Source organism: Myotis nattereri (genome assembly GCF_964212035.1).
Source record: "Myotis nattereri genome assembly, chromosome: 12".
Lineage (NCBI taxonomy): Eukaryota > Metazoa > Chordata > Mammalia > Chiroptera > Vespertilionidae > Myotis > Myotis nattereri.
In genome coordinates this window covers 16474822-16494204 of record NC_138087.1, presented here as the reverse complement: position 1 = coordinate 16494204, position 19383 = coordinate 16474822, and the positions used below count along the sequence as shown (strand labels likewise).

Genomic DNA, 19383 nt, shown 5'->3' with positions numbered 1-19383 from the left:
CCTGGTCATGTGTCCTGACCAGGAATCGAACCGTGACCTCCTGGTTCATAGGTGGATGCTCAACCACTGAGCTACACCAGCTGGGCAGTGCTCTCTTCTTGAAGGCCCAAAGGAAAATCCTTCCCAGGACTCAGTACCAAGGAAAGCTCTGCTTCTACTGGGGGTTTAGCCTTGTTGCTGACTTGTTCTGTCTTTTGGACACTGTGGTGACTTTAACAGATCATATTTTCTCTTTGCTTCTAGAGAGATGTACAGTCCTCTGCAATGATGACGCTGGCCATTATGAGGCATTCTCATGCCCTAGCTCTACCCCTGACTCCACTTCGTTTACTTGTACTTGCTTTCCCTCAACTCTGATTTAACTACTTTTTATTCTCTACTATTGTGTATCTTTTATAAGCTGCTTCAAGTCCTTTTGTACACAGTGGATTTTGCACCACCAGATCCTGTAAAAATACCATGTGGCCTCAGGTTTGAATCCTGATCCTGTCAGTTATGTGACCTTGGGCAAGTCGCTTAATATTTCTAAGCTTTATTTCCTCCTTTTAAGTTGAGGATAATGGCATTTACATTACATAGTGGCTGTGAGAACTAAAGGTAATTTACATAAAGACTTGGTACTTTGTAACTATTAAATAAATAGTATCCTTTATTCTTATTAATGACTGGGCAGACAGTTGCCAAAGAATACCTAAAGGCAATGTGTGGAAGACAGGGTCCCAGACCCACGGGAAGTGTCACGTGACAATAGAGGCAGAGATTGGAGTGACGCATCCACAAGCCAAGGAACCCCAAGGACTGCCAGCCGTCACCGGGGGCTAGAAGAGGTGAGGAAAGGTGCTTCCTTAGCAGGTTTGGAGGAAACATATTCCTAATGACTCTGGTTACAGCCTTCTGAGAGAATAAATTTCTGTTGTTTTAAGCCACCCAGTTTGTGGAAACTTTCACAGCAGTTCTAGGAAATTAATACCTCCCGCAACTCCTTTTCTTAGACACCACCCCCCTCAGGCATTGCTCAAACATTTAAAAAAAAACCAAAAACCTAAAACTTGGAGCATGAGAGTCTTCTGTCAGTCTAAAAGAAGCTCACTTAAATTTTTCCATAATAATGCCTTTTTTTGTTCTTTATGAATGTCAAGAAACCTTATGAACACATACAAGATGATAGTGATTAAAAGAAGACACTGTCCTCATCTATGCAATAGAGGCAACTCCTTTTAAAATATTTATCCTAGACAAGTGGACCTCCCTGTCCATCACCCACTCCACTCCTGTCATTTCTTTCTAGACTACAGGCACTCTCTGATGTGGTCTGGGAAGAAACCCACATCTACTCCGGGGTAAAGCAGAGGATTATTCTTGAAGGTGTTATCTTTCATTGCCAACGTCTGAAACATTATGCGCTCAGAAATGAAATCCCCATTGGGGTTCAAATGGACCAAGAGAAACCATAGGGTGACAAACACATGGATGGAAGCTGTTCTGGGAATCCCAAAACTGAGGGTAGGTTTTACTGATGGTGTGTACTCATATATTTGAATCCTTACTCCACCATGTTAAATTCCCTTTTATCAGGGATCATTCTCTTAGAGCTCAAAAGACTCCTGTATGGGAAGTTACTATAAGTATAACCCGAAGCTGGGCTAAAAACAGAACCAAGAGTAAGTTTGCCCCAAGAGTCTCTCTGTGAGTGGTATGATACAGTAACAGCTCATCGGAGCATTTAAAACAAGAAGTGGCACTACTGGAGGGTGGAAGTGGGAGGGATGATCTGATCACGTCTCAGCAGGTGAGCCTCACAGGTTAATACCCAAACTTGAAAAACAGAAGAAATCACATGCAGTCTTTTATTCAACAAGCAGTTAGTCTCTTACAGAAGGGATGCCATGAAAACAAAACTAAGGCACATGTCTTGCCTGTAGGGAAAGATACATGAGTCAACTACACAATGCAAAACTATGTGTTACCACTAGAGTAAAGGTGCTTGCGACCTAACCAGCCCCAGGGAATCCCAGAGAACAGCCACGGGAGTAAGAGAGGGCACTGAACGGACGCTGGTGCTTCCATTTGCCCTTCTGTGGGCTCAACTGTCCTCAACCCCTGACTTTGTCCTACCCGGACCCCTATACCTCAACTAAACCCCCAAATAACTTCCCTGTTATTGACACATGACTTCCTTGGAGTGAAGCATCCACAAGCCAAGGAACACCCAGGACTGTCAGCCAGCACCAGGAGCTAGTCATCCAACAAAGAATTATTGAGTACCCACTATGTGCCAGGTGCCAAGATAGGATCCAGGTCTGGTGACCCATTTATCCTGGACCTCCTATTCACAAAGGGTTTATAATGTAGATTATTTATATTCTTAGCATATAGACAGTCACAGAGATACACTTACAGGATTAAACTTCAAAGCATACTACATTTTTTATAATCCTTTTTTAGCAATTAAATATATATGCAAGTCGCCTAACTCCCAAGCCACACATCATCCATGAAAGTGACCCGGGTCTCCCCTGATCTCTTAGGGGTCTGCTGGGCACTCAGAGGGTGCAGCCAACAAGCCAGCTGTTGCACCTGCACTCACAAAGCTTAGTGTTTAGTGTGGAGACAGATACCAAGTAAGGACACCTAGTTAAACTGATACCTGTAGCTACCAACTGGGAGGACAGGGCATGAGTGGAGGCTTCGTTGACAATCCTGGCTTTCATGAATCTGAAATGTTTGAATTTTTACAATAAGAACCTATCCAGGTGTTACCTGTGCAGTCATTATACATGTCTACATCCGGTACATCACTGAGAGAGAAACAGACAAGGGGGCCACAGGAGAGGCTAATCCCAAGGCAGGAAACAGGAGGAATGAGAGAAAGCCTAGTTGATGGAGCTCCAGGGTGGGTCTCCAGGGTGGGTCTGGCGCTAACAGAGCTGCACACAACTCTGTGGTGGCTGTTGTCCCCACGTCCTGTGGGAAGCACAGCCAGACACGGACACAGGCATCCCATCTCTGAGCTCTCTGCTGGGCCCAATCACCTACTGACCCCAAATGCAACGACTTACGCTCCAGTTCTGAGTAACATGGATGATCAACATGTTACTCTCGAGTGCTGGATTGAAACTTGCCTTTCCACGAAGAGCAATGAATCTTACCCGCATATGCCAAATGCCCCTGAGCTGAATCACAGTTATCTCGTCTAGACTGAAGTGGCTCATTGATATTCTGTCAAGCAAATTGTGTCCTGCCCATTACTATTCACCGTGCGATCCACATGCACTTCCCACAGTTCCATCAATAACACGGCAAGTCTGCCAACCAGCTTCCCCTCTGAGGAGAGCTTGACCAATGTAAACACTCTCAAGACATCACTAGAGAAATGAGAACAGAGATCAGGGAAACAGTAGGCATGACCACACACAGCCCACTAGTGACAGGCTGGGCAGTTGTGACACATTTCGGCAAGAATGTTTCCTTACACTGTGTTTCTTTTCAATTTTATGATTATATTTTGAGATATATTCAGAGGGAATGGCTTTTATGGAACAGAGGTATGACTAAAGACTGATCATCCAGTAGTGCTTTTGATCAGAGTCACTGTGTGAGTGTGAGTGTGAGTGTGTGTGAGTGTGTGTGAGTGTGTGTGTGTGTGAGTGTGTGTGTGTGTGTGTGTGTGTGTGTACTATTTTGTGTTAACATGGCAAGTTCCCCCTTTGGAGTGCACATGGTGGTTAGGGATATGCACACAGTAAAGCCAGTGCAGAGAAACACAATTGAATGCACCTGTGCACCAGGTGACGGCTGGCAGAGGACGAGCCTCCTGCAGAGAACTTCATGTCTGACTTCTGCTTTATGAGGTCAGTAGAAGCTTGCATGGTGGAGAGGGTTGCCAGGTAAAACAGGGAAAACCCAGTTAAGTTTCAATTTGGAATAAACATTGAATGATTTTATAGGTACATCCCAAATATTGCCCGGGTGTTCTGTGTTTTTATTTGCTAAATCAGGCAATACTAACGGTGGGAAAGATATGGATGTCAACCATCTTTTCTTCTTTGTCAATGAATATTGTCAACATTTATAGGACTTGGGGAATGAGGTCCTTGCTCCAGGAAGGGCCGATCAATGGCTCCTGCTCCCTGAAAGACTCGAGCATGCCTGCTTCTCCATCACAGACCGCTGGAGGTCCTGGACTGTACCTTACCCCTCCTTCTGCAAGACCTGGCCCAGTGACTGGCATGTGCTAGATGCTAAAACTACAGTTTGCAATAAATGAGGATATGATGTGGAATGTCTATAAAAGCAGAAAAATTTGGGTGAAGGAAATAAAATGACAACACTGTACATGGAAGAAAATACAGGGAACTTACAGATGGTTAACAACAGCCATGAGTTAGAAGTTGTTACGTGAGGTATACAAGAAGGTGTTGCCCTCAGATGTGCTTTGCGCCTTATAGAGGCTGTGTGGGTACTTACAAATATACGTGTGTATTTATATAAACATATACGGTTTTTTAATGAAAAGTTTCAAGAATAGTACATTGAATTCCCATGTGTTCTATGTTCAACTGAATTGGAACTGAGTCTTATTAGATGGAAGCCCTGGCTCGGTTTTAAGTAAAGGAAAGAATAGTCACAGAACATCAACATTTTCTACCCCAGCCAGTTGCTCAGTGGTTAGAGCGCCGGGGCACATGCGGGAGGCAACCAATGGATGTGTCTCTCTCACACTGATGTTTCTCTCTTCCTCTCTGTCTCTCCAACCTCCTTTCCACTCTCTCTAAAAATCAATGGGGGAAAAAATATCCTCAGGTGAGGATTAACAACAACAAAAGAATATCAACATTTTCTAAAGGCAACAGAAAACCCAGCCAGGTTAGTCCTTTATTTGATAAATGCCACGATCAATTGACCAACTGTTTTGTGTTTTGTTTTGTTTTATCTTTTGTGAGGCCTGGAAAAATCAAATAAAAAGAGAAAATATCCAAATCTAGAAGCTTAATTTAACAAGATTAGCCTTACAATCAAATAATCATAGTCACTTGGTCAATGTCTATGATTAAATTCTTGGAGGATCCCTTTCTCTTATGTCATACTGGTGGGTGAGTGTATAGAGACACAGCCTACAGTTCTTTCTCAAATACTCTGCACCAGTCTTGTTACTATGATCTATAGTACTGGGACGGATCATCCGGGCTTCTAGGAATTTCCAAAGTCAATGTAGTCACCCAAAATGAAAAAAAAAAAAAAAAAAGCCTCAGAGGCAAAGGAAAGGGGCCGAAACCCTGAGAACCATACAATGACAAATGAGAAAACTCCTCCCCACTGAAGATATTCAGGTGTATAAAAGGCACACAACGGCATACGTAAGACCTAGCACAGCGTCGTTCATCTGGAGTATTATGAATCCTTTGGCTTAGAAGAAAAATGAACACCCAGCCTGACGTGATTCGAAAGTGTGTGTGGCCGGCGTGCCTCATGGGCCTGTTCATCACTGGCACGCTCTCTCTGGGCTGTGACTTGCTACATATTCATCTTCGTAGAGTCACCTGGCAAAATGTGAAGCTTCTGACCAATATGAGCAAATCATTTCCTCTGGAGTGCCTACGAGAAAACAAAGCTTTCCAGTTGCCCCGAGAGGTCCTAGCATATAGCCAGCCTCTTTTGCACAGAGACATCAAGGGGGCCTTCTATGAAATGTCCATGCTGGCCTTCAACATCTTTGCTCAATCCACCTTCCAGTCCACTAGGGAAGAGAAACACCTGGAACAAATCCAAACCGGACTTGATCAGCAACTGCAGTACCTGGAACAATGCTTGAAAGAAGAGAAGGGAAAGAAAGACAAGGAAGAGATGGAGGAGGATGAGAAGAGACGCTCGGGAGCTAGGACCCCCCAGCCCAGCAACTTAGAACTGAGGAGGTATTTCCACAGGATAAGCAGTTTCCTGCAAGACAAGCAGTATAGTCACTGTGCCTGGAAGATCGTCCAAGTGGAAATCAGAAGATGTTTCTACTACTTTCAGACATTCATAGAACTACTCAGAAGGAAATAAGGTAGATTTTTTAAAAACTAACATTTCATTTCTCTCCAAAGCCTCCTCCTCCTTTATTTTCTTTTAAGAATTGCTAGGCTATTCTTTAAGCCTGCTCTCGGCTGGATTGGTGGTGGCGTACGTAATGTTTACTGCCTCTAAAGTTTGGCCTTGCAACATCAGCCACATTCACGTAAGAGAAGTAAGGCCCGCCATCCCCAGGGTGACCAAGAGTCTTGTTACAAAGTTTTTTTGTTTTTGTTTTTAAATATATTTTATTGATTTTTTTACAGAGAGGAAGGGAGAAGGATAGAGAGTTAGAAACATCAAATGAGAGAGAAGCATCGATCCCCTACTGGGGATGTGCCTGCAACCAAGGTACATGCCCTTGACCGGAATCGAACCTGGGACCCTTCAGTCCGCAGGCCGATGCTCTATCTACTGAGCCAAACCGGTCAGGGTTGTTACAAAGTTTTCAAGGAATGCTATTTCCTCTCCTGCTTCTACTCTCTGCTCCTCTTTCCTTTTGCTATTTTGTACGTGCTTTGAACTTCACCTTTCAACTTCACCAAGCCAATGGCTAGAGAATATGGATCAGAGAATGTTTGAAAATGGAACACCTCAATGACTGAGCCCTCTTGCTGCCCAGGTTGTTTAGTCTGAAGTTCAACTTGTTTAAAGAGCTTATACAAACTTCCATAATTAAAACCCTCCCTTTCTCTCCCTGCTCTCAAAAAGAAGAAAAAAAAAACACAAAACTTGAAATTTCTGGCCCATTTGTTTCTCAGCTTGGTTTATTTGAAATGATATGAAGTTTGTAGGAGAGCGAAGATCCACTCTCTCATTTTGGATGGTTGAGTTAGAAACCATTAAGATCCTGTTTAACCTGTGAGAGCCCATGATTCGAAGGCAGACAGCATTATTCATTCCTAATGCATATTATTTGACTTCTACATGTAAAGGGGTGGAAAATGATACAGAAAAGTGTAGTATCTGACTTCATTGTTTTGTGTGTCTGAAATGAAAGGCCCACGGTCATACTATGGTAGAATTTCATATTGTATTTTCCCAATTAGAAGATCACTTTCTCTATGTTAAGTAAATTATTCTAATAATACACGACACTTTAATATATTTTATCTCTTTAGAAGTTATTTTGTACCCAGATTACCTAGACTATTTACTTAAATTTTCTTATGTGGTCCCTCATCTGTCTTAATCCACTGTCTAGCTGAAATGAACTTTATCTTCCTCTTTCTCCTCCAACCCATTTCAGAATCACCTGTCTACCTTCAAGCAAGAACTCTAGCATCGAGGTTTCGGCTACACAAATTCACAAAAGAGGGTAAAATGTACCTGGTTCAGGCCCTGGGAGAAATCTCCTGCTATTTGTGTTAACAGTGTGCTGCTAAAGTGATTATATTCAAGATTCATCCAAGTACAGGACTCAAACAGTACAGCCACACGGGAAGTCTTATGCTAAAACTGAGGCAAACTTCAGTCAAAAAGTTAGAATAATTAAAAGAACAAGTTGTGCATCATGGTATGCTGGTTATCAGTGGAAGGAGCAGACCATAAAATGAGTTAGCATCATCCACTCAATAAAACATCTTATCAACAGAATTGTTCTATTAAAAAAACCCCACAAAAACAATAGTACTACAAGCTGTAAAGGAGTTGGGGTGTGCAAACTACTTAAGCAGAAAGTATGCACTTGGATTGTCCATGAATTGCTCTAACAATGCCTTTGCATGGCCTCCCTAATAACTCTTCTGGGATTATGTCAGTTACTTTAGTAATTTATGTTTGTAGTCTTGCCAAATGTTTGCTGTACAAGAGGGAAGAGATCGTACAGGCAGGGGCAGAAGTCAGAACAGAATGCTTTTGCTAAGAGCACCTCTAGATGGAAAAAAAAACCAAGGCCACTGAAAAACAGGTAAGGACACAAACCAGTATCTTCCCTAAGGAAGAAACACTAACAGATAATGTGTTTCATCTAATTTAATGATTTAAAAAATGCAAAAGGAGATGACAGCAAGATACTCCCTTCCCATCTGTCTGGCAGAGATGAAAAAGAATACTACAGAGCAGCGGTTCTCAACCTTCCTAATGCCGCGACCCTTTACTACAGTCCCGCATGTTGTGGTGACCCCCAACCATAAAATTATTTTCGTGGCTACTTCATAACTGTAATTTTGCTACTGTTATGAATCGTCATGTAAATATCTGATATGCAGGATGTATTTTCATTGTTACAAAATGAACATAATAATTAAAGCATAGTGATTAATCACAAAAACAATGTGTAATTATATATGTGTTTTCCGATGGTCTTAGGCGACCCCTGTGAAAGGGTCGTTCGCCCCCCAAAGGGGTCACGACCCACAGGTTGAGAACTGCTGCTACAGGGTGAGATGGGTGTAGGGTATAGGAAAGATCCTCTGTCTATTGTTGGGGGAGGGTCAGCTGGCACAAGTCCCTCCAGGACAATAAGGCAACCAAATATCCTAAAAAGGCAGCAGCTCCTCTGACCTAGCTCTCCTCCCTCCAGAAACTTATTCCAAGGAAATAATGGGAGAAGACTGTTCCCCAGAGCCTTGTTTATAATGTTCCTCCTCCCTTTGTTTTCATTGTCACCTCTCTGTAGTTTCTATTTTCTACAGTAATTTTTGAGGGGATCTCATTCTAAAATTAAAGAAACCTAGAAGCTTATCTTCCACTACAATTACCCTGCGTTCCTTGCTGGGGCAGCTGGGACCAGCAGTGCCGGACCACACTGTCAAGGATGCCTTTGGGCACTGAAGAGCCTCCCAGCTCTTGTTGCTGCTTCTCTCCTGCTGCTGTGGCGACTGCTGCTAAATTTCAAACCTTCCTCAGGGACCATTTTCTTCATGAAGTGTTTGTAAAGTGCCTCAGGTGCTTCAAAGATTTTACTTTTTTCTTTTGTTGATCCCACTGGTAAAACCCAGAAATGGCTGGAGAAAGTGCTCTATGTGTCACCTTCCTGATTAGCAGGCTCCTTTGTTCTTTATTAAGAGTAAGAGCCTCCCCTACCCCCCAGGGTCTTATGTCCATTGGTTATGCTTATATGCGTGCATACGAGACCTGGGGAATGCCAAGGGGGGGTGGGGGGAAGAAGGAGACATATGTAATACTCTTTGTAATACTTTAAACAATAAAAAAAAAGGGGGAGTAAGCGCCAAAGTCCTGTTGCGTCAGGTAAAGGGGAAACTTCTAGATCTGCAGAGACAAGTGCACTTAAAATGCCCAAGTGGGTACCCAGGTGGCAGGCGCTCAGATGGAACCGTCCCCCTTCCCCTGGCTTGGGGTAGGGATTAAAAGGTGGGAGATCAGGGGCTGATCGGCCATTTCACAGGAAACACTGGTATAGGTATGGCTCTTAGTATCTTAGCAACAGGTGCACAGACTCCGCCTCCTCACAGAGCCCCTTCCTGGGCACCCTGGAGGAGGACCCTGCCATCTCAAAGGAGCTACTCTGCTTTTACCCTAGTTCCTTAATAAATAGCCCACACTCACTAAGAACAAGCACTGCGTGTGAGCACCTAACTTGTGAGGGGAACGCAGGACAAGAGGGCCACCTATCATCCAGCGGGCGCCACCCGCAGGGCCGCTCCGGGCCAGTCCCAGAGGCTGGCGCTTGGAAACGCGAACGCTGCCCGGGCGGCATCTGTGCTGTGGCCTTCGCGTCCTCCGGTTCCAAACGCAGCGAGGGCTCTGGGATTTAAACTTGGGACCCTGAGCGCAGCCAGCATTCCACATTCACTCTGTAGGGGGCCACCTCCCCGTTCCTGCCAGGCGAAGGCTTGAGGCGCCCTGGGTTCTTTCCCTCCTCGTCCTCTTTAAGGCTCCTCGCCAGCTCTCCAACCCTGGGAAACTCCGAATCTCAGAACCGGGGCTCCCTGCCGGCCCGAGTGCCTCGATCCCCGCGGGCTGCGGAGACTGAAACCCGCGGGAACCCCGCCCCCCCCCCCCAAAGGACACCCGGAGTGGAGCGGGCCTCGCTTGCACTCTGGAAAGCGGCACCCCCTGTGGGCCCTGCGCCCTCTGCGGCGCGCGCGGGATCCGATCTGAGAAATGCGCCCTGGGCCACAGGCGGCCGAGGGGGCGGGGAAGGAACAACTTTCCCTCCGCCTTCCGACCGCAGGGCCGGGGTGGGGCGGCCTCGCAGGGGTCGGGATCCCGGGCGCGAGCGGGCCGGGCGGCCGGCGTGGGGGCGGGAGTGGAGGGCGCTAGGGGTTTCCTTGTCGCCCCAGCCCCGCCAGATGTTGGAAAGCACACAATAGGGGGGACGCGGAGAAACAAAAGGCCATTCGCCAGGACCTCGATGGCCTCTGTCGCGTGGTCCCCAAGGAAAGGACGTCTGGGGGTTGTGGGGGTGGGGGGGGAGTGGAGGTCAGCAAGGTGGGTGCCAGGGCATCCTGAGGAGCTCGGGGTCTCTGTACTTGCTTAGCAGGAGCCGGGGGCGGGCCGTTTACCCTCCCGGGAGGGGTCCCAAGGCAGGGAGGAACAATCCAAGGAAAGTTAAAGGGTTTTCACCTTTTTCCTCATAGAGGGAAAGGGAGGGGCGGGATTGCAGACGTTTGACAGTTGTTGGCCCTGGGGTTCAGCGGGATTTGTAGGTCCTTTACACACCCTTTCCCCCCAAAGAAGCATCCACAGTTCAGGGGCGACCGGGCGGACGCAGCGCCGTTCCCTCCGCAGCCCCACGCCGAGCCTCCCCCTAAATCAAGGCGCCCCAAACGTCTCCCCTGCCCGGCGCACTTTTGTAAAAGTTTGTCTTCCCGCCACCCACAGCCCAGCACGCACCCTGCAGTCGTCTGCGACCCGCGCTGGGTTCGGGGACAGACTTGTACCCCGAAAGAAGATGGGTTATGCTGATATATCTTTTAAAACCCAGGCCCCGGACCCAGGGTGGGGACCAGGAAGGACGCGCGAAGAGCCGGCCGGGAGCCAAGCCTTGGGCAGGCGGGGAAGCGGGGTCCGCCACCTCCCGAACCTCTCCACCCACCCCCACCCCCCCGTCGCACCCGCTCCCAGGTGCGCCCAGCACCTCTGCCCGCCTGGGCGCGACCGGGCGTGAGCAGCTGCCGGGCGGCGCCACCTCCGCCCTCGCTGGGAGCGTGTGCTCACTCACCGCGGGGTTTTACCTTCGGCCCGGGGCCCTGTCGGCTTCCTGCGCCGGGTGAGCTGCAGCGGCAGAGAGAAGAGGGCGAGCTCGGGGCAGGAGAGGCGACTCCTGGGGAGCCACGCCGGTCTCCGGGCAGCGAGCGCGGGGCTCCGGCTGCAGTCTCTCTGCGCCCAAGTAGCCCCCACACGCTCTCGGCGTGCGGCTGGCGCGCGGGGGCGCCGAGCGGGGACCCCCTGGCGGCTGCTCGCGGAATGGCAGCTCCGTGGGGGAAAGAAGTCAGGTCGCCCTGGGGTCATCGTCCCTAGGGAAAGAGGTGGGGAGTGGACAGTCTACCGGGGCTCACAGCCTTCAGGAAAGGCATTGACCCTCTGGCCAGGAGGGCGAGGGAGGTATCAGACCAGAAAGGATACGTTCTGGGCACGCAAGGCCCCACCCAAGGCTCCAAGGGACCTAGAGAGGGGAATCCTTTATCTGACTTGACGGCCTCCCAGAGGGGAGCATTAATCATGGGGAAATACTTTGAGATTATGCTGGATTTATTTGAACAGGCTGGGAGTAATGAAATGAACATGGACTTTGAAGGCCCACCCCCACCTGCCACTATGTGAGTGATCTTCATCAGTATTCCGCTCTGTATATTGGGGAAAGCACTGTCTACCTGCAGGGTGTTTGTACGGGGTAAACTAAGCATAAAAAGTATTCTTCGTTCATAGTAGGAGTCATTCAATGTAAGCTTCCTGAAGAAAAGAATGCATCTTCCCCATCTCTCTATCCCCATACGTTTGCATCTTACTGCACGCCGATTGAGCGTTATGACTCAAGTATTACAGTTGACCAGATGACTAAGTATTACAGTTTACAATTCTTGCTACACAATTTAAAGAGTTATGAAAATATGTTAAATAGAAATTAGGATTATGTATAGAAAGCATCCCTCCCCCCGCCCCCAAAGTGGTTTCCGCTACTATGAATGAGAACCTCTAAAACCACACACATGTTTTGCAATACCAAGTTCTTTCTAGTGTTGCGAGAAATATTTAATACTAGAGGCCCAAAAATTTGTGCACTCGGGGGGAGGGGGGGTCCCTCAGCCCGGCCTGTGCCCTCTCGCAGTCTGGGACCCCTCGGGAGATAACGACCTGTTGGCTTAGGCCTGTTCCCAGGTGGCAGAGGGGAGGCCCAATCCCTAGGTGCAGCCCCTGGTCGGGCTCAGAGCAGGGCCCATTGGGGAGTTGGGGCACCGCCCCCTGTCATGCACAGAGCAGGGCAGATCAGGAGGTTGCGATGCCACCCTCAGTCATGCTCAGGGTAGGGCCCATTGGGGGTTGGGGCACCGCCCCCTGTCACACTCAAGGCAGGGTCAATCAGGGGGTTGGGGCGCCGCCACTGTCACACTCAGGGCAGGGCCAATGGGGAGGTTATGGCTCTACCCCATCACACACAGAGCAGGGCCCGTGGGGGTGGTGGGGTGGGTTGGGGCGTCACACCCTGTCACACACAGAGTAGGACAGATAGGAAGGTTGTGGCCCCACCCCCTGTCACACACAGAGCCGCAGGGCGATCAGGGGGTTTGGGCGCTGCCCCCTGTCACGCTGATCCCTGTGTCAGGAGGCCCCTCGGCTCCGCTGATCCCGGTGCTGGGAGGCATATTACCCTTTTACTATATAGGGTAGAGGCCTAGTGCATGTGTGGGGGCCGGCTGGTTTGCCCTGAAGGGTGTCCTGGATCAGGGTGGGGGTCCCCACTGGGGTGCCTGGCCAGCCTGGGTGAGGGGATGATGGCTGTTTGCAGCTGGTCACACACCCTTCAGGGTGGGGGTCCCCACTGGGGTGCCTGGCCAGCCTGGATGAGGGGATGATGGCTGTTTGCAGCTGGTCACATATCCTTCAGTGTGGGGTCCCCACTGGGGTGCCTGGCCAGTCTGGGTGAGGGGCTGAGGGCTGTTTTCAGGCTTGCGGGTGACTGGAGCTCCCAACTGCTCCTTTTTTTCTTTTTTTCTTTTTTATTCTGGGCCAGCTTTATCTCTGGCTCCAGCTCTGAGGCCTCTGCTGCTGAAAGCAGGTATCTGGTTTGTTTGTGTTCTATTATCAAAACACTGTATCAACTCCAACTCTGAGATCCCAGCGGGCTGAAAGGAGGTTTCTGGGGTTTTGTTTAGCTTCTATATTTGTAACAATGTTTCAAACTGCAAGCTCAGAGGCAGGCAAGACAGGTGGGGAACGTTGCAGTCCTCCGTCACTGAAGCAAGCAAGCCTCATGTTAGTTTCAAGCTGCCTGGCTGCCGGCCGCCATCTTGGCTGGCAGTTAATTTGCATATCGCCCTGATTAGCCAATGGGAAGGGTAGCAGATGTACGCTAATTACCATGCTTCTCTCTTATTAGATAGGATATAGTCATCATTTCATGATATTAACCCTGGATTAAATGATTCCATATAATTCTGTGTCTTTTGGGCAATGCAAAGATATTGGAGACTGTGAGTATAAAACTCAAACATGAGGGGGGTGGGAAACAGAAACAAAAACCCAGCCACCAAGCAATGTCTCTGTTCATCACCGAGTAATGCCATCTCATTTCCAAACTGCCTCAAGTCCCAGTCACAGCTTTTAAAGCTCCTTTGGATCTTTTAGCCTCACAGCAATCAGTGAACTTCATCATCCAGAACAATTAGAAGCAGCATCTCTTAATCATTGCAGGTTACCTTTAACAGCCCTGCTCTGTCACTCAGTAGTCCCTGATTGGGAAGAGGCTGTTGCTTGCTCAAGAATTCTCATTATGTGATTTTTTCCGTCCTGCCCCTAAGAGAGGGAAAAACAAAGTTTCTTGCCTCAGAAACTAAGGCAGAACATTGAGATCCAACTTCTACCGTTGGAGAGAGGTTCACCCTCCAGGGTGTAGGTGAGCAGGGCTCGCAGGGGGAAGAGGGCATCCGGGTCTAACCACAAACACGCATGGAACTGTCTCTCTTTCACCTTGCTTGGAGGGCAAAGGAAACCTTTATCCCACTTCCATACCCTCATTCCTTCCCTGGGGAGGAATGGTGACGCTGTGATGGGGAGGAACTTCGGTATTTCCTGGAGAATTTTCACTAGGGAGTGGGGTCAGTGTGATGAATGGTGCCCCGGCTCTCAGCCAGTCTGTACAGCTGCTCAGCCTGTTACCTGGTAGCTGGAGGAGGACAGGCCAGCGTTTAAAGTCCAAGCCCTTCTTGGTCCTCCTCTGTCTTAGTCTGTTCAGGCTGCTATAACAAAACACCCTAGCCTGGGTGACTTTTAAACAAGAGAAATTTATTTCTCACGGTTCTGGAGGCTGAGAAGTCCAAGATCAAGGCACAGCAGATTCGGTGAGGATACACGGTGTTGCTATATCCTCACATAGAAGGGGGCCGGGAAGCTTTCTCGGGCCTCATTTATACCGGCACTAATCCCATTCATAAGAGCTCTGTCCTTATGGCCTTCCAAAGGTCCCACCCCCAAATATGACCACCTTCAGGTAAGGATTCAACATATGAATTTTGCGAGGACACAAACATTCCATCTACACATCCTGGGTTACATCTGAATCTCCAATCCAGCTCTTATCAGAACCTTGCATTGACTCCATCATGAACTGAACAAGATACTGCTTATTTCTGCCTGCTAATCTTCATGTGTACGCTTCCTTGCTTCTGTAGAAAAGCAAGCTGAAGGGAAGGGGTGGGGAAGGGAGTTCAGGTACCAAAGTTCACCCAAACTGAACTGATCCTCCACCTCCAACTAGTTCCATCTGCTGTCTTTTCCCCTCAGTGAATGGCCACTCCACCTTCCAGTCCCGTAAGAACCCAAATTACAGAATCATGTGTAACTTTTCTCCCTTTCTATTCCACCTGTCATCTGTCAACAAGTCTTGTTGGTTTTACCTTCAAAGGTGCCGCCACCCCGGTCTAAGCCACAGATACCTATAGCCTCCTACCTAGTCCCCCGCTCCTCCCCTCTCCCATACGGTCTATTTCCAGTACAAAAGCCAGTGTGATTCCGTTAAAGTCTATGCTACATTATGTCACTCTGCTACTCAAAATCCTCTTGTTTCTTCTTACTCAGAGTAAAACCAACACAAACAGGCATCCCTTTACCACTGACCTTGTTGCCTACCACCTTCCTTGTCACAATTCCAGGACATCCACACTGCCCTCTGTGGTTCCTCCAAATGCCAGGTAAGCTCCCACTGCAGGGCCTTATACTTGCTGTGCCTTCAGCCAGGAACACTCTTTCCTCAGATACTTCGTGACTGACAAGCTCACCTCCTTCAGCTATTTGTTCAAAAGTCACCAGGGGCCTCCCCTTTCAACTCTGTCTAAAATTACAATCACCCTTCTAACACTTGCCATCCGCATTCCCTACTCCAATTTTCTGCACATAATTTATTGCATCTGGTTTCTGATGTATATATACTGCCTGTCTTTCCAGGGCGGCTGTAACAAACTTAGTGGCTCCAAACGGTTGAAATTTATGATCTTAGAGTTCAGAAGGTTAAGAGTCTCAGTTCTCATAGGGCTGACATCAAGGTGCGGGCAGGGCTGCATTCCTTTTGAAGTCTATAGGGGAGAATCAGTTTCCTTGTTTTTATCAGCTTGTAGAGCCCTCCTGCATTCCTTGACTCACAGTCCCCTTTCTCTATCTTCAAAACTATCAACAGCGGGTGGAATCCTTTCCATGTGACATCAGTCTGATCTTTTTGTTTCCCTCTTCTCCTTATAAGGGCTCTTGTGAATACAGTGGGGCCTCCAAATAATCCAGGATTGTCATCCTGTGTGGAGGCCAGCTGATTAGCAACCTTAATTCCACCTGCAGCCTAATCCCCCTTTGCCACATAATGTAACATAGTCACAGGCCCTGGAGATAAGAATATGGACATCATTGGGGGCCACGATTTTGTTTACCACACAGCCTTACTCTTTCAATTAGAGTATAAATTTCACAAGACAGGGATCTTTGTCTGTTTTGTTTCTTGCTCTATCCCTAGACTAGCTCAGCAAATGTGTAGGTACTGTCTATGGAGTGACCCAAATTCATACTAGTATGTTGAAGCCCTACTCCTCAATATGATGGTATTTGGAGATGGGGCCTTTGGGAGGCAATTAGGGTTAAATTAACTGATGGGGGGGTGGGTCATAATGAGATGACTGGGCTTACAAGAAGATAAAAGGAAATTGACTTCTCTCTCTCTCTCTCTCTCTCTCTCTCTCTCTCTCTCTCTCAGACATGGCGAGAAGGTGGCAATCTACAAGCCAGGAAGAGAATCCTCACTAGGAACCAAATTGGCAGCCAGCATGATCTTAGCCTTCCCCCCTCTAGCACTGTGAGAGGCAAATGTTTATTGTTTAAGCCACCCAGTCTACAGAATATTTTTTATAATAGCCTGTGCAGACTACTACAGCACTCAATAAACATTTATTAAATAATTATTGAGGAGACCTTATCATAGGCACTATAAATAGTGAACAACTATTATGCACCTACAGGATGCCAGGTACTTGCTAAGCACTTTACATGAAACATCTCATTGAATTCTCACAAGGCAGCTTACTAACAAACAGCAGAGCCCTTCCTTTCATTCTAACTATCCTATGTGGCAGGTCCAGGTGAAAAAATTATAGAATAGAAAGTTGAAGTAACTAACTTAAGGTCATGTAGCTAATACGCTGCGTAAGCAGATTTTAGACTTGGCAGTGGGATTTAAGCCCATGGCTGTAACCCTGATGCTCCCCTATCCCTATCATGTGGCAATGGGCAGCCCTGGGTCTTGCCCTCAAGATGCTTACAATCCAATAAAAATGATGAGATACACAAATAGCAATAATATGAAGAAGACTATTGGGGGTAATAGATTTCTGTGGAGCATAGAGGGAAAGGTTAATTCTGGATTAAGTTGATTGTAGGGAGTTTCAGGGAGAATGTCGCATCTGAGCTTAAAGATGGTGAACATTATTGGAGTGAGACAGAAAGTGTGTTTCAGATAGAGAGAACCACTGGAGTAACGACACAGGAAGGTAGAAAAGTGCTAGATGTGTTCTGGAAATCAAGATGAGTCTACCTCGTATGAGGACCAGGCCTGTCGTTAGAGGATAAGGGCTAGGATTCCAAAGAAAAGTTAATAATTCTTGTTAACAGATGTTAATGTAGAAAAACTACCCGAGGGAACTGTCGAAGTAATGTCTGAAGCTGTAACTCAAAAGGCAACGAGTAATGAGAAACATGAACTTCTTGCTGGGCAGAATGTTTTCAGAGGCTGCTAACTCTGACTGCACATTATAGAAGGGCCTTCATGGACCCTCATTCTGGGTCCGGGGCGCAGTCTCATATATCTTAGACTCACAAGGTTCTCAAAGAGATCAGAATAGATACTGAGACAACTGGGCTACCCTGACCTTTGGACAGGAATGGTTTCCACCATTCCATTTCAGAGATGAAGTGAGCAAGGCAGGAAGGATTAAGTGACTTGCACAAGATTATGCAACTAGTAAGATTGGGACACAGATTCAGAGTCTCATGACTATTAGTGCTCTGTGCCTCCTGGTATATAAGTAGGAAAGGCAGAACCGTGCATGTGTCCAACTCAAAGCTGTCAGCTTTTAGGCTGCTTTAGACGATCCTTTTCAGATTCCTATGAAATATATCCAAGGACCTATTGGAATCTCCCTTCCAAGCTCTTCTAGGGAAAATAGCAGAACCAGCAGCACCGGGAAGATGCATTGCAGAAAGACAAGGTGCATGGCGGTTAAGAGAAAGGGCCTCAGGGTCAGAAAGGCTCATGCCAGCGGTGCCTAACGTCTCCAGGCCTCAGCTACCTCATCTTCTGCAAGGGGGATAGTCACATAGGTAGCTGAATGCATGTAAGCTGCTTGGCACTTGCCTGTCACCTGGTAAACGCTCAAGAAACACCAGGTCTTTTTCATTGCAGCACATCTCACAACACCCTCATGAAGGCAAAAAATAAAAAAAGAAAGAAAGAAAAAAAGAAAAAAACACACACAAAAAAAACCAGAACCCAGCACATCTTACATTCCACACTGAATTCAGAAGCCTCACTGTCCCTTAGGATACCATTTCCTGGAGTTGGGAACAAAAAGAGAATATTTCTGGGTAGTTTGATGTACAATGAATAGCATTCACCATCTCTGCCCAAGTCAGTGCAAATTACTTTTCATCAATTTCAAATGGTTTATATATTTCCTGTAAGAAAAGCCATGCTGGGCTTCAATGGTGTGTAAGAAAACCCCCAGAAAGATTCTGTTGCCAAACTGCCTCATTACAGCTTCCTCTGAGAGGCTACCAAAGAGCAAAGGGATATCAGAATCAGAAGGGGGTCACCATGGCAACATCATAACAGATTGCAATGGAGCAAAAGTGGAAAGGCATGTTTGCAGTCACTGACAAGCAGACCCATAGTTATAATGCTCTGGAGCAAGCATGTCAAACTCAAAGGCTAACATGGGCCAAATAAACAAGGTTTAAGTTTATGTGGGCCGCAAAAAAACAAAAGCTTCAATTTTCATAGAAATGTAGGTTTATTTTGATAGAGACATGCTGAATACAAAGGGCTGAAATACATGAGTCATCGTTTACATGAAATAATAGAACATTTTAATAAAAATTAATATTTTTTCTTGTGCTCGCTTCGGCAGCACATATACTAAAATTGGAATGAAAAATTAATATTTTCTCTTGAACATTAACTCACCAGACACTGAATAACTGCACAAATTAATAAGCATAACGCAAATAAACCTATTTTTCCTGTTCTCCGAAAGCAAAATATTTCCTGTTGCGCACACCCAACAACTCAGTACAAGACTAATGACATGGCCATCGGCTGCTAAAGTATTCACTGCTAGTATTAGTGGAGAGAAATGGTGCGCCTGCGCGTAAGGCACGTAAGGGAAATGAATGCAACACGATTATAGTAATCAGTCATCAGCGAACTGATATGTAGTCTGTTACTAATAATTGCATATAACAGGATATTGTAAAAATTAAGTTATGAAATTTTTATTAAAACGTTTCTTACATACCGTTTTATTTGCTGGGCCACGAATGTGACATGCTTGCTTCTGGGGAGTAGTGCTCAGAGTTCAAGGGCTATTCAAATTGGGCCTGGTGGGAGGGCACTCCTCTTCATTCTGACTGGGCTCATTGCCCAGTGTCACGGAGTGCTAACTGAACTGGTTGGGG

At 47.0% G+C, this 19383-nt stretch overlaps 2 protein-coding genes across 2 annotated transcripts in view; one reads left to right on the top strand and one right to left on the bottom strand.

The window, feature by feature from the left end:
- Nucleotides 1–11345, bottom strand: part of MOB3B (MOB kinase activator 3B) — a 184270-nt gene extending 172925 nt beyond the window's left edge. The window contains exon 1 of the mRNA XM_081104248.1: nt 11193–11345. The gene's annotated coding sequence lies outside the window, so the exon portion shown is untranslated. The remainder of the gene's footprint in view (nt 1–11192) is intronic.
- Nucleotides 5419–6045, top strand: IFNK (interferon kappa; the record flags this gene model as incomplete). Its single annotated transcript, XM_081103822.1, has 1 exon — nt 5419–6045. One exon carries the CDS (start codon nt 5419–5421, stop codon nt 6043–6045), a length of 627 nt encoding a protein of 208 aa, XP_080959948.1.
- Nucleotides 11346–19383: the final 8038 nt, after the last annotated feature.